The sequence below is a fragment of the Vanellus vanellus genome (genome assembly GCF_965231255.1).
Source record: "Vanellus vanellus genome assembly, chromosome: 2".
NCBI lineage: Eukaryota > Metazoa > Chordata > Aves > Charadriiformes > Charadriidae > Vanellus > Vanellus vanellus.
In genome coordinates this window covers 128,870,892-128,884,136 of record NC_138906.1, presented here as the reverse complement: position 1 = coordinate 128,884,136, position 13,245 = coordinate 128,870,892, and the positions used below count along the sequence as shown (strand labels likewise).

General features: G+C 37.7%; 1 protein-coding gene across 2 annotated transcripts in view; it reads left to right on the top strand.

The window, feature by feature from the left end:
• NSMAF (neutral sphingomyelinase activation associated factor) overlaps nt 1-13,245 on the top strand; it is a 42,103-nt gene that overhangs the window by 12,688 nt on the left and 16,170 nt on the right. The window contains exons 2-13 of one of the 2 annotated variants that reach the window (XM_082498968.1): nt 929-1,018; nt 1,110-1,188; nt 1,281-1,348; nt 1,443-1,479; nt 4,299-4,349; nt 7,369-7,440; nt 7,804-7,851; nt 7,953-8,005; nt 8,522-8,651; nt 9,533-9,604; nt 10,450-10,558; nt 13,029-13,205. In XM_082498968.1, the coding sequence (XP_082355094.1) occupies nt 929-1,018; nt 1,110-1,188; nt 1,281-1,348; nt 1,443-1,479; nt 4,299-4,349; nt 7,369-7,440; nt 7,804-7,851; nt 7,953-8,005; nt 8,522-8,651; nt 9,533-9,604; nt 10,450-10,558; nt 13,029-13,205 (986 nt within the window). Of the gene's footprint in view, nt 1-928; nt 1,019-1,109; nt 1,189-1,280; nt 1,349-1,442; nt 1,480-4,298; nt 4,350-7,368; nt 7,441-7,803; nt 7,852-7,952; nt 8,006-8,521; nt 8,652-9,532; nt 9,605-10,449; nt 10,559-13,028; nt 13,206-13,245 lie in introns of those variants that run through there. The other variant, XM_082498969.1, reaches the window with a different exon arrangement.

Here is a 13,245-nt window from a genome sequence, read left to right as displayed (position 1 = left end):
CTGCTTATCAGGCCAGCGCTGCACACAAGCAAGCCTTAATTAATTAATTAATACTTAATTAATACTTCCAACTGAAGTGATATGAAATGGTTCTGTGTCTCTTGCTGTGCCAATACCCACCATCATTCCCCACAGCTGAAACGCATAGGTGACTGCGTGTTCACCGTGTTAGTCAAGTTGGTGAGTTTTAATCACTTGCAGCAGTTTAAGTCATTAGAAAACACAGTTTCATGTTATATCTAATCTAGCCTATATATACCTTGTACCAGCACTGGCATTACTATGATCCTGCAATTGAATAATTTAGAAGACTTCAATTTTTTTTTTATTATTATTTATTTAGTTGTTTGTTTGTTGTCTATTGGATTAGTCCATAAACAGGCTTCCTGTGGGGTTGAACAGGTGCTGGTACAAGGAAAGTGCAGAAATGTGGTTGGAGAGGAAGGTAATGCTTCCTCAGAGGGTATCCATCGAGTGACTCAGCTGTGTTTTCACCTAACACTTTAGACCAATGTAATTTGGCTTTGCTTCAGAAAGATCTAATCTCCTTTAGTCCAAGCAATTAGTTCCTGCCCCTCGTTTTGTGTCATTGCGTATTTTGACTGGCATACACTGATCAGAGCTAAACTAATGTTTAATGGGGAAAAAGCCTGGCTATGTTACGATAGTTTCCACCTGAAACATATGAACAGAATCAAACATCTAACCTTATGTATGTTGGAAGAGCATCAATCGATCTTCTCATGTGTACAGAAACTTTCCATACGGGTTTGTTCTTTTAAAAAGTTAATTTAAATTAGTTCATTCTTGGAGTATGGGGCATGGCACAGAAATCAGTGAAGCTTCCCAAACACTGGATATATTTTATTAAGAATACTAACTTTTATGGTGTTTTATTTTTGAATAAATAATTTTTGTTTGTTTGTAGGTTTTCACTGTTGCTTCTTAACCTGGAAGAATATTACTTTGAACAGCACACAGCTAATCATATTATAAATAAAGGTTGCAGAGATGAAAGGTACTTTTACATACATTCATTTCCTGGAATTGTTCTAATCTCATCTATCTCTAACACATACACAACTTACTTTTTTTATTGTTCCTTTTAGAAAATTCAGAGGCTCTCTAAAAATCTGTTCAAAGTCAATAATTTTTGAACCTGATGACAATATCCAGCCCATTATCAAGGTAAGCACTGCAACCTTACAATTTCTTGGTAACTTAATATTCTCTTTAAAAAGCTTTTAAGAAGGAGTATGTATTTTTATAACTTGCTGCAGATACCACTGAGAGACTGCGTTAGTATAAAAGCCCCAGAAGACAATGAAACAAATAACCCTTTCACACGGTACGTGAATTTGAGTTACAGTATATATGTATTTAACTTTTTTTTTTTTAAAGCTGAGATGCCCATCTCATCAGATACCTTATTTACATTTTAGGGATACAACTGGAGGGATTTCTGTTGTATGTAATCAGGTAAGACTGGCATGTAACAGATTCTTGATGTATAAATGAGTGAGGTTATGTTCTTTAATGGTGTCTTTCTTGGAGCTGGAGTCTTAAGGTGGGGAGTTAACTGGAAACAAAACTAATTTATGTCAAAACCAGCATTAATGTGAAGCTGTTGATGCTGGAAATTTCAAACAGTTAATGACTTAATGAAGTCATTAATTTGACAAAGTGAACTTTTTGCACTGTGCATTTCGTAAAGGAGCTTAGGGCAGTTTTAGAATTGAATGAAAAAGGAGAATAGACTGAAATTAAACTGGTTATTAATTGTCTTTGTTTTGATCTTGCTATATTGCTTTCTTCTGCTTTCTGCAGCATGTAGTGGTAATGGCGAAGCCATCTTGGCCCTGTAGTTCAGCTTTGTGAAAACATTGGATTCTGCTGTATGTCCACCAAATAATTTTCAGTAACTGTCCTGAAATATGGGGTCAAGTTTCAATCATGAGTTGTGATTAACTTGGATATGTTCATACTTCATGTTAACCAAGGGAATATACTTCAGACTTTGATAAATTACATCTGATAGGTGGTCCAAAGCTGTAAGAGTTTCCAAAAAATGTTAATGTTTTCATTTCAGGAAGGAACAGATATGAGGTGGGAAATACCCTTTTAAACATTCTAGCATCTTTATAAAACATGTCTTTAACAATACCTAAAATTGATAGCTTTGCTCAATTAAGTACTGCTGCAGTCAAAAATGAATACAAGCATTTAATATTGTCTATGCTGGATAAGTTTGTGGACTATGTTAAAGTAATCAGTATGTTTAATTTCATCTTGAAACTGGTTCTGTAAAGAGTATGGTGTAGTCAAGGTTTCTTTTTGTGCATTGACTGTTTTTAAAAAAGGTATTTCTAATTGTTCCGTGCAATTGTTCCACCATATGTAATTAGTATATGTTCTGAAGAACAAATGACTATAGAATCATCTTATAGGAAAGGAGAATTAACTTCTAAAATGGCAAATGTGGTTAACACCCCCCAGTCCCCGACCTTCCTGTACGTAGCTTGCCAGTCATCCCCCTGTCTCTGGGAAAATGTTCTGAAAAAGTTGGGTGTCATGATAAATGCTGGTATTTTGTATAAAAGGCATAGGGATTTTCAAGTATGAAGTACTCGCTAGTTGTACTTACGACAAATCATGATCTAATTATAAATATTTTTTTCTAAGTAGAATTTCTTGTGGAAAACTGCACGTAGAGAATAATTGGAGCGTCATAAACATCTTCACCTTTTCATGCTCAAAAAAATTGTTAATGCATAGTTGGATAAGAAGTTTTGCTTCATATAACAGACAACTTAGAAATTAATAGGTACAAAATACAGCAAACGGAAATAATAATTTGAGATTATTTCAGTATTTTTTCTCAAGATAAAATTGGGGAAAAATCCTCCAAAATAGGAAGTGAATACAGTATGCTAAAGTTTTTGCTCTGCTTATGTTTTTATTTTTTTTACTTGTATTGTCTACTTTTTCACGTAATTTGGGTCTCTCGATGTAGAAATATGTTTAATTATCCTGCAGAAGAGCAATCTGAGTATAAAGCAGGTATCTCTGATTCTTATTCTCCTATGGTCTGATTCAGATCTGTACATGCTGATGTCGGATGAAAGGCACGAATTGCCATTATTTTTTAATGTAGCACTTAGAGCGGCATGCTGAGCTTGTAAGCTTCTAAGCGTACCACTCACTCTTCTGTCTGGATAGCGTTGTGAATGGTCATGCGGTGAAGGTTGGCTCCATTGTCAGCCAGTGGGAAGTCTACGTGCCAGACAGAAGCTTCTGGCTAGAGAATGGTACAGCATCTGTTCTTTTAAAAGAAGTTTAATATTAGTTCTTGGTTTGAGGCTGCTGCCACAGTGCCTTGGAGTGTAGAACCACAGGCGTTGTGCTAGCTGTAGGAAGCAAACTGAGGCATTGGAAAGGGCCCTTTGATCAGCCAAGTATCTTGGGCCATGGAGTAGAAGACAGCTGGTAGTACAGTCCAGTGTGTTTTGTGCAGTTCAGAACCTATCCCGAGTCTTATACTCAGGCCTGAAATTTAGCAAGTTTGAGCCTTCCCTACGAATACAGAGCAAAACCATGACTTACTTCTGGCTTGTCTTCTTTCAGACAACAGATAGTAAGGCAGTGTCTACAAAGCAATGTGCTAGCGGTCGAGTCTTTCTATAGGACTTGAGAGAACATTCTGAAGGAGAGTGGTTTCATGTGGGTTTTGGGGAGTGAAGATCCTCTCAGATGTGAAAATAGCATCAGAGAAACAAAACTGTTCAAAAACATGCTGTTGGATGAGAGAGGAAATCTGGTGTTTGTGGCAGTTGGAACTGGAAGTGAAATGTTTGGCAATGAAAGAAGGGGTTCATTTGACAAGGTTAGCACAGTAGTTTACCCCTGTGGGGTAATTCCCATCGGATCAGAATCTTAAGGGCATGAGCTGCCAGAAGAAAAGCAGGAGAAGATCCTCCAATTGAGTGGGATTAGACTGATGACTGTGCTTATTGGTTTTAATCTTGCAACTCCTTGAAGGTCATATGATTAGAATAAAAACCCACTAATAAACTACATAAGTAAGCTTCTGAACTAAATTGGACACTTGCCCTTCTTGCAGTTAGCTGCTATAAAAGGTCATTGTTTTTCTGCAGTTTATTTGGAGCAGCTAAAGCGGGATATTGCAACCCAGGGTTTTGCTTGCTTAAACAGTGTTCTTAGCTTTGTCTTTATTGGTACTTCTGATTTATTTTATTATTTTTTAAGGACTGAAACTGTAACATCTCTTATTCTTTCAGGTTTTTCTCATTAAAGAAAGAAACATTATTGCACCCTATAAAACAGTAAGAGTAAGTACATACTTTTTTGCTATTCTTAGCAAATTAGTGTTTCACAAGGATTTATGTTCTCATTTCTGAAACAGTAAGGTAATTATCATTTAAGGAATATGACAATAAAGTGGGTTTTTTTAAAAAAAAAAAAAAAAAAAGTAATTGTGCATATTGATAAAACAAGTGTCTGCATTCTTCCATAGTGGGTTTGTGGTATTTCTTGGAGGACATACTGCAGACTTGACACTTGCTGTTTGCCTTGATGTGCAGCTCTGTGGGCTCAACAGTCAGAGCTGTCAGCTGGCTGCTAGTATTCAGTGGACAATGGCATCCTGGGCTGTATTAGAAGGGGGGTGGTTAGCAGATCGAGAGAGGTCCTCCTTTCCCTCTACTCTGCCCTGGTGAGACCGCATCTGGAATATTGTGTCCAGTTCTGGGCCCCTCAGTTCAAGAAGGACAGAGAGCTGCTGGAGAGAGTCCAGCGTAGGGCAACTAAGATGATTAAGGGAGTGGAGCATCTCCCTTATGAGGAAAGACTGAGGGAGCTGGGTCTCTTTAGTTTGGAGAAGAGGAGACTGAGGGGTGATCTTATTAGCGTTTATAAATATATAAAGGGGGAATGTCATGAGGATGGAGCCAGGCTCTTCTCAGTAGCAACCAATGATAGGACAAGGGGTAATGGATTCAAGCTGGAACACAAGAGGTTCCACTTAAATTTGAGAAGAAACTTCTTCTCAGTGAGGGTGACAGAGCACTGGAACAGGCTGCCCAGGGAGGTTGTGGAGTCTCCTTCTCTGGAGACATTCAAAACTCGCCTGGACGCCTTCCTGTGCAACCTCGTCTAGGTGTTCCTGCTCCGACAGGGGGATTGGACTAGATGATCTTTTGAGGTCCCTTCCAATCCCTAGCATACTGTGATACTGTGACACTGAGTCCTGGCTAAGTGGCTTCTCCTCAGTTCTGCTGACACCTGAGATGAGAGGTTGCTAATTGATATTTTCCAGCTGAGTGCTTCATGGTTCAAAGAAATGGCAGATAAGGCTGCTCACAGCAGAAGTCGGACCCTGCTTCTGGTTGCTTTCTGCTGATGGGTTGGGTCTGCTCTGATTCTGAGCCTGGAGGCTTCAAGGCATAGAAGTAAGGGTTTTTCATCTGGAATTCAAGATGGGTTAAGACACAAACACAAAATGAAAATGCAGAGTCATTAAACACGATATTTACCCAAGAATTGAAATGGACAGAATTATATTTCTCAACATACTTGTTCAAGTAAGAAATTTCAAGAATGGTGGAGTCCATAAATTTGTGTTACTGTAATGAACAGCAGAGAGGCAAGGGATGATCTCTGTTATCTCAGCAACTGCTTTGTGTTGGTTTTGTGATTAGATCTGTCTCTAAACTAGGAAATTTTTTTATTTTTTTTGTTCGCTTGCTTTGTGCCATTAATTCTTCATGTGTTGAACCTCTTTGCTCTTCTAGTCTTTATATTTTCTGTTTTGACTCCATGTGCAAGGTCTATTAAGTATCATAGAAATATATTATCATGTTGCCAACACAGTGAAAAAGAATAAAAAGGGCTGTTTGGAAGGCTTTTCACTTTATTTTCTCTTAAGTCAAGATTCATTCATACCTAAAACATTCCTGACAGTTAACCATTACAATTTACTTCACAAAAGTGCAGCTCTGTTTCCGTATATTAAAACAAGAAATCTAGGTTGCCTTCAATCACTTCAGAATTTTTTTCTGTTGCTGCTAAATATCTTCTACTTGAATTGCTGCCAGTTCCAGATGCGTCACTGAGTGCTGGAATTTGGTAGTACATTTTATCTCCCGTGTCTTACATTGATTCTTTCAGATCAATTACAAAAAGACTGAGCTATTGTCTTTGCATACAGCTGGAGAGCCACAGAGAGAACCGCTCATTAAAGCTTTTACGTTGTTGGCTGTAAGCAATCCTTGTAGAGCATCCACTAGGATTTCTGAGAGCCATGCTTTCCCTGTTGAAGGAAAATGGTGCCCTGGGTGAAACATTACAAGGCTTTTATCTAAATTGCTACTGAATTTCTGGTCTCCCTTTACTCCAGCTCCATTTGCTTCCTGAAGCATGCTTTCCTCTTGGATTGCTGTCAGTTCAGCTCAGATCACATACATTACACTGAAGATCGCCTAGATTTCCATGTTGTCTCTCCTTCAATTTTAAGTTAATCCAATTGTATCCACTGATCAATGTCTTGATGTGCTCTTACTGATCACTTTTTTTTCCTAAAATCTAGCCAGAGAAATTATAAAACCCCACAGAAGCATATTGATAGTTTTCTACTACAGGGGTCATCGAGGGATGTCTAAATATGAGTTATGTGTAAGAGTTAATATCAGTTGATCCATGCACATGCTTTTAATATAGTTAAGTCAAAACCAGAAATATGTACTATGAAAGGACACTTAAGAAAGCTAGGAAGACTTTGTAGAGGAAATAATGAGTATGCTACATATGCTGGGTGATGCGTTAATGAGGTTTATATAAATGACTAGTCTAAACGGGTTGTGGTTGGATTTGGGATCGTTTCAGCTAAAAACTATTTGTGTAGAAGAGATTGTGAACTTATAGGATAGTCTTTAAAGATTTGGTGGGCTGATATCTTTATATAACAGATATATAGTAGCTGTTCGAATGTAACACGTCATTTACTAGTTCTATATTTACATTTGTTTACCTGATATTAAAATAGACAGAGCAGGTACTAGTTCTACATTTATTTATGTTTACACTATGTTAATTTGTTGACTTCTAAGTTGTTATGTTGCATTGTATTAAATAACGGACTAAATACTGTACAAAGCTTACCACAGGAAAGATATGTTTGTAAAGAAAACAAAAATCAGATTTAGCATCTGCCTTTGGAATGTTTAAGGTATACCGAAACATTTGGTAGCATACTTTGACCACATTTTAGAGTATTGTGATTTCAGTTTTAACTTTTTTTTTCACTGAGCTTTATTTTAAACTCATTTGTAGTAAATGTACTTTTGGTTTTAGGGTAGAACAGAACACTTATTCCAACTGGATGTTGCTGGGAAACTAGGAGATGTTGTGCAAACTCTGCATCAGGTATGTGGTTATTGATACCACTACACACTTCATCACAGCATCTTTTTTGATATTTAATGGAGAGCTCAAGGTGGAATTCTTGGAGTATCTATTTTTAAAATGTAGCAGGTGAACACAGCATCTAGTTCTGACAGCTGTTGAAAGCTACCCAATATTAGCTTTTCCTATGCAGGGTGGTAGTATATAGACAAAGTCATAATTTGACAGTAGCAATGAACAAATATGTCCTACTTTAAAAAGAAATAATAATAGCTCTTTTAGTACTCTGTCACCATGAATGCTAAAGCTCCCCCAGTTTCTACTGACTTCTGAGCTGTGTGGGAGATCTCTGTGCTATTTCACTTAAAGCTTATTGTTCTTTAGCTTTACAGGGCTTCTTGTCTAGATAAGATGGGAGATCAAGCTGCCATGGTAAGTATCTGATTATTTCTGATATCACTGTTTAATAATAAAATTCTAATTGCATTTGAATCATATACCTTATTAACTTTTTTTTCCCCCCTCCACATTAGATAACTGCTATATTGCAATCGCGCTTGGCTAGAACTTCATTTGATAAAAACAGGTATCTTTCTAATCACTTTCTAATGAGAAATGATTTTCAGCTTGTTGGTTGATTAGTCTACTGCATCGGTACTTAATAGGTGCTTCTTTGGGGCAGCATAAGCTCTCTAATTGAGAGAGTTACCTTCTTAGTATTCTGAACCATCAGGAATGGAGAAGGGGAAATTCTGTGTTGTGAGGATGAACATGTTACTTTTTTCTTTTCAAACTATTCCATTTATCTGTGAATTTGTCGCAAATTGGGCATCAGTATATGCCAAATAAAGCTCTATATAGAAAAGTCAACTGGCTTACTGCTCTGAGACTGGCGCAGAATGTAGCAACTTTCCTTTCTGGAGTACCTGTTAAAGTAGAAGTCTCGACAAGTAACTTTCTTCGTGTCTAAAATAGGCTTAGTGAAGTCCCCGTTCTGATGTCCCACGGTTATAAGCTAACCTAAAACCTTTCTAAAGAATTTAAGGGTAGCTCTACCTAAGTAAGAACTGGAGGTGAACTTACTCCCTTTCTTCACTTGTAGATTTCAAAGCATTTCTGAAACGCTGCATATGGAATGTAAAGCAGAAATGGTGACACCACTGGTGACTAATCCAGGGCATGTGTGTGTTACTGATGCTAACTTGTACTTCCAGCCTCTTAATGGATATCCTGTAAGTGCCTCATAGATGGTCTTGCATATGAAGTGAGCGTGCTGCCCCTCTAGTGGACAGTTTTCATTTTCTGTATTAGCTCCTCTTAAATGCACATGGAGCACATCTCCAAGAAGGCTCTATTTTCAGCTGAGTAATCAGAAGCTCCTTAGTTTTTTCTTTTGATCTGTGCTGCTCTGTGCTCAGTGTATCTCTACTTCTGAGGTTTTATTCTGTGCTAACTTGCTTGAAGTTGACCTCCTACTGACCAAGCACAAAATGTCCTTTGCTGTTCCTACCTAGTGAGTGCTTTATATACATTTAGCTTATATTGGAAGATCTTAGCTAGGTTTTCTATTATGCTGATTGTTTCTTTCTCTAGAGGAAAACTGGGTGCATGTCGCAGGTGGATTACTGCTTTGGAACTTTGTCACAGAAATAGCAGCGATAGCCTTAGCAGCCTGCTAATACACTAAAAGTATTTCCAGACGATGAAAATGGGTTTCAACAGCTGATGACAAAATGCTATTCAATTTCCGTCCGCCGGGTGGCACCATTGACCAACAGTTTGCCTAGCAGCCCACTGGCTTCCTTATTTTTAGTAACATTTATTGTGTTCTGCTCCTCTCTTGCATGATTATCATAACTGGCAGCAGACTGGGGTGATAGTACACTATTCTTTATTCTTAAACTGCTTTGCTGCAAAGACAAGCTTCCTCTTTTTAACATAACTGCTTAGCACCACTGTTCTACTGCTAAAATGACGTGGATGGACATTGTTTTATTATTGATAGTATCTCTAGTCAAGAGAAACTTCAGATTGACTGGAGAGGTAAATGTAGAAGAACATATACCTTCTGGAATATCTCCATCTTTTCTTCCCCCTCCCTCGCCCCCCACAGAAACCAGTAGTACAAATAACACTGCAGAATGTGCGTCGCATCTATAAAAGAAGACATGGCCTTATGCCGCTGGTAAGCTCAAATATTTTTTTTTAATGTCTTGCTGTATATATCGTTTCTTAAAATGACCAGCTGAAACTATGTGCATCACTAGATAAAAGCTACATGTTTTTGAGAACTCTGGATCAAGTAGTGAACAGCACTCAAAGATCCTGTCTGGTTTTAAAGTGTTTTAGTTCCCTGTGTTGTCAAAAAGATGAAAACAGGAAGAGTGAACCCTGTCAAGGATAAAAAATTTCTTTCATAAGCAGTCAGTGTAGGGGAAGGGAGAAGGGAGTACCTCCAGGGAGCAACTCATTCCATTTATTTCAAACACCTATCTTGGGATAGAATGAATTGCTCTCTCATGATGTATTTTCTTTCTGGATTGATTCATGGAGGGAGCTTGATCACTGGTTCAGGTTGAGACTAATGTGGAGTGATGAGTTCTGCTGTACATGACTGAGGGATGATGAGAGTGCTGCAGTGGAACCTCACTTGTATGCTTTCAGTGTTTGCACTGAAATATCAGTCCTGAACAAAATTTTTGTCTCAAAACACATTTAAATTAAATATCCATTTAACTCTTTGCCTCACTGCATTCACTTAGGACAAAAAATTGTTATCTGTGCTTAATCAATCCAGACAGAGCCAATCTATAGACAGCTATAAATCTGTTCTTGCTCAGTTGGGTGTAAACTGAATGCTTTTATGATTGGAAATAGGAAAGATCAAACTGTTAGACTTTGTGGGCAAAACTGCTACCCAGTTTAGAGTCTTAAGTTTTAGACATTAGAATATTCTGTTAAAAAAACATGAATATTACAACTTGCCAGTAATTGCTCTTGTTCACTTTCTTTCCTTCTTTAACTTCTAAGGGACTCGAAGTATTTTGCACAGAAAATGATCTATGTTCTGACATCTACTTGAAATTCTACAACTGTCAAGATCGAGATGAGCTCTATTTCCTTATTGCAACTTATATAGGTTTGCAGTATTCATTTATTAATGTAGTCCATAGTACCTTGTGAAGGGAAATTTGTCTGGGTTTTGTTCTGTTGATTTGTGGAAAAAGAGAAGAATAAACAGATGTATTTGCTTACTTCTATAAAAAAAATTTAAGGCAAAGTTCAGAATGAATGTTGTGAAGTTGCATGTATTCTGTTTGTGTTTGAAGAGCTGAGTATGAAAGTTGAGCTAGCATTATTAAGGTGAAACTAATTCTTTTGATTTGCAACTTGATATGCACCGTCATTTAAAAAAACAACCAAACAACCTTCACCTCCCCCCCACCCCCCAAAAAAAACCCCAAAACCAAATGAAACAACCAAAAAAACCCACAAAACACTTTATCCTCAAAGCAAGGGGTACATAAGATCCACTCAGCTAAACTGTGTTTTGCTGAAGGAGTATAGACTGACTTGTGGGTTGATCCTCTTGGCTGCTGGTTAAGTTCAAGTAAAAATCCTTTTGAGAAGGTTCCTGTAATGGATGGATTTCCAGTGCACGCACAAATACCGGAACTTTCCTCAATCTCAGCAGTGGTTGATGGAAGTAACCATTCTGAAACAGTTAAATTGTGTATGCATTAATTCCTGGAAGGTGATACTTATCTTTTGCAGATCATGAACAGAAGCTAGTGTGTGTCCTTGAAAAACAAGGAGAAAAAGCGAATAGTTTTTCTGTACTGCTGCTACAACTGGAACATAGAAACTCGTGTTTACTGCCAATACTGAAAGTGGTTATATAAATTTTGTACTATTTTGTTTTTGTATCAGAGCTCTACTTCTGTTTTAATGAGTTTGCCTGAATATCAGTTGACATTTTCCCCTCCTCACAAAGCAAAATGGAAGGCCAAAAAGGAGTGATCACTTCCCCTGAGAATCATTTTAGTCTTTTAGATTTAGAAGAAATAGATTCTGACATTATTTTCTCTGTTACTGAAATAAATGCATGCTGTTACCCTGCTGCAGACTTTGTTTTCTGGATAACATTCAAAGATGAAATTGCAAGGTGCAGATGAAGATGATGATGTTGCTGGAGCTTAGAAGTAAAAAAAGGGTGAGCCCTTTCTCTAAAGGTTTTTGTAGCCTCTCAGTAGGTGTCTCTGACAGCAGAAGATCCTCTCTTTGAAGGTGCTAACACCTTTTACTTGTAGAATTTAAAGCACTAAGGTGAAGGGAGGGTAGAATATATCTTTCCAGCCCAAGCTGAGCTAAAATAGAGGCATACCACATCCTAATCTGAATTCCTTTTCTTCTAGTTAATAATTGTAGTGATAATATTTGACTAATTTGATGTTCCATAGAAATCAGAGTTCTTTAGCTTTGTATTGGAGCCTTCAGTAGCAAATGGTAGTAGATGGTATTTAAAGACTTAAGTAGAAGGAAGAGCAGCCTGTAACACTGACGCAGTAAAACAAGCGTGCTGAAGTGTGCCATATAATGCTTTGTACGGCAAGGATGTTGTTTCACTGGGATTGCTTCACGAGGAGGCTGACTGGATGGTTTCTAGCCATTGTGCCATGATTGCAGTCCTTCAATTCTGCTATTTCAGGTAATTGCCAAGGTGCTGTAAACTGGATCAATGGAAGGAACAATTGGAAAAAAACAAAAACAAACCACAAAACAAACAAACAAAAAAACCCCAACCAACCAAAAAAAAACCCCAAACAATAAAACACTCCTCTGTGCAAAACCACTCCTCCACCCCCTCATTTCTCTTAATAAACCCACCACTCACAGGACAGGTAAAGATAATGATGATGCCTCTTCAATTTCATTTTAAAATGGAGATACAGAATGAAATCAATATTCCCAGGTCATTTTATTGTCCAGCAGCATCCCTTTATATTATAGCTATTGAGTAGAGTGTAGTGCAGTTCTGAATTTGTTGAGCCCCTGCCTAATGCTTCAAACAGAAGCTCCAGGAGTAGAGTTCCTACTTCCTTGAGCAGCGGTCAAGTTTTATCTTCCTCTGGTCTCTCTCTTTCAGTGGTTCTGAAACTGGATCCTACTTACATACAAATGGGTATCCTTAGTTGTCCAGTAGGAACATATATTTAATTTTTTTCTTGACTGTAGCAGAATTATTTCTAGAAATTTGAAATCTTAAAGGTTGCCTGATTTCCAAGAGAGCTGTTCATGGTCTGCAAATATTTTTCTGTACCTCCATAAATCTTCACGTTCTTTCCCATCCATTGTTTCCATGTTTGGTTTCATCACTCCTTTTGCATGATTTTTTTGTTGAATGCGATTTAGGCTCGTTTGAACAGATCCTGCAAAACTTACAAAGCATGGTAGCTATTGGAACATAAAGTTACCACTTAATTCTGAGTTGTTCTTTTTTAAACAACTTTGCCCTTAATTATTTTATAGTACCTTGCATAACGTTAATCACTCTGTAACTCGGGGGTGGAACTCCAAACTTCAAAACTCCTAATGTTTTTTGTTTTTAGAAAATCATGTAACGGAGCATACAGCTGAAAGTTACATGTTGCAATGGCAGAGAGGACATATATCAAACTACCAGTATCTTCTTCATCTCAACAATTTGGCTGATAGGAGCTGCAACGATCTCTCCCAGTATCCTGTGTTTCCATGGATCATAGCAGACTACTCTAGTTCAGTATTAGGTATGTGTATACAAAAAGGCATGTTAGCGTATCATGTCCA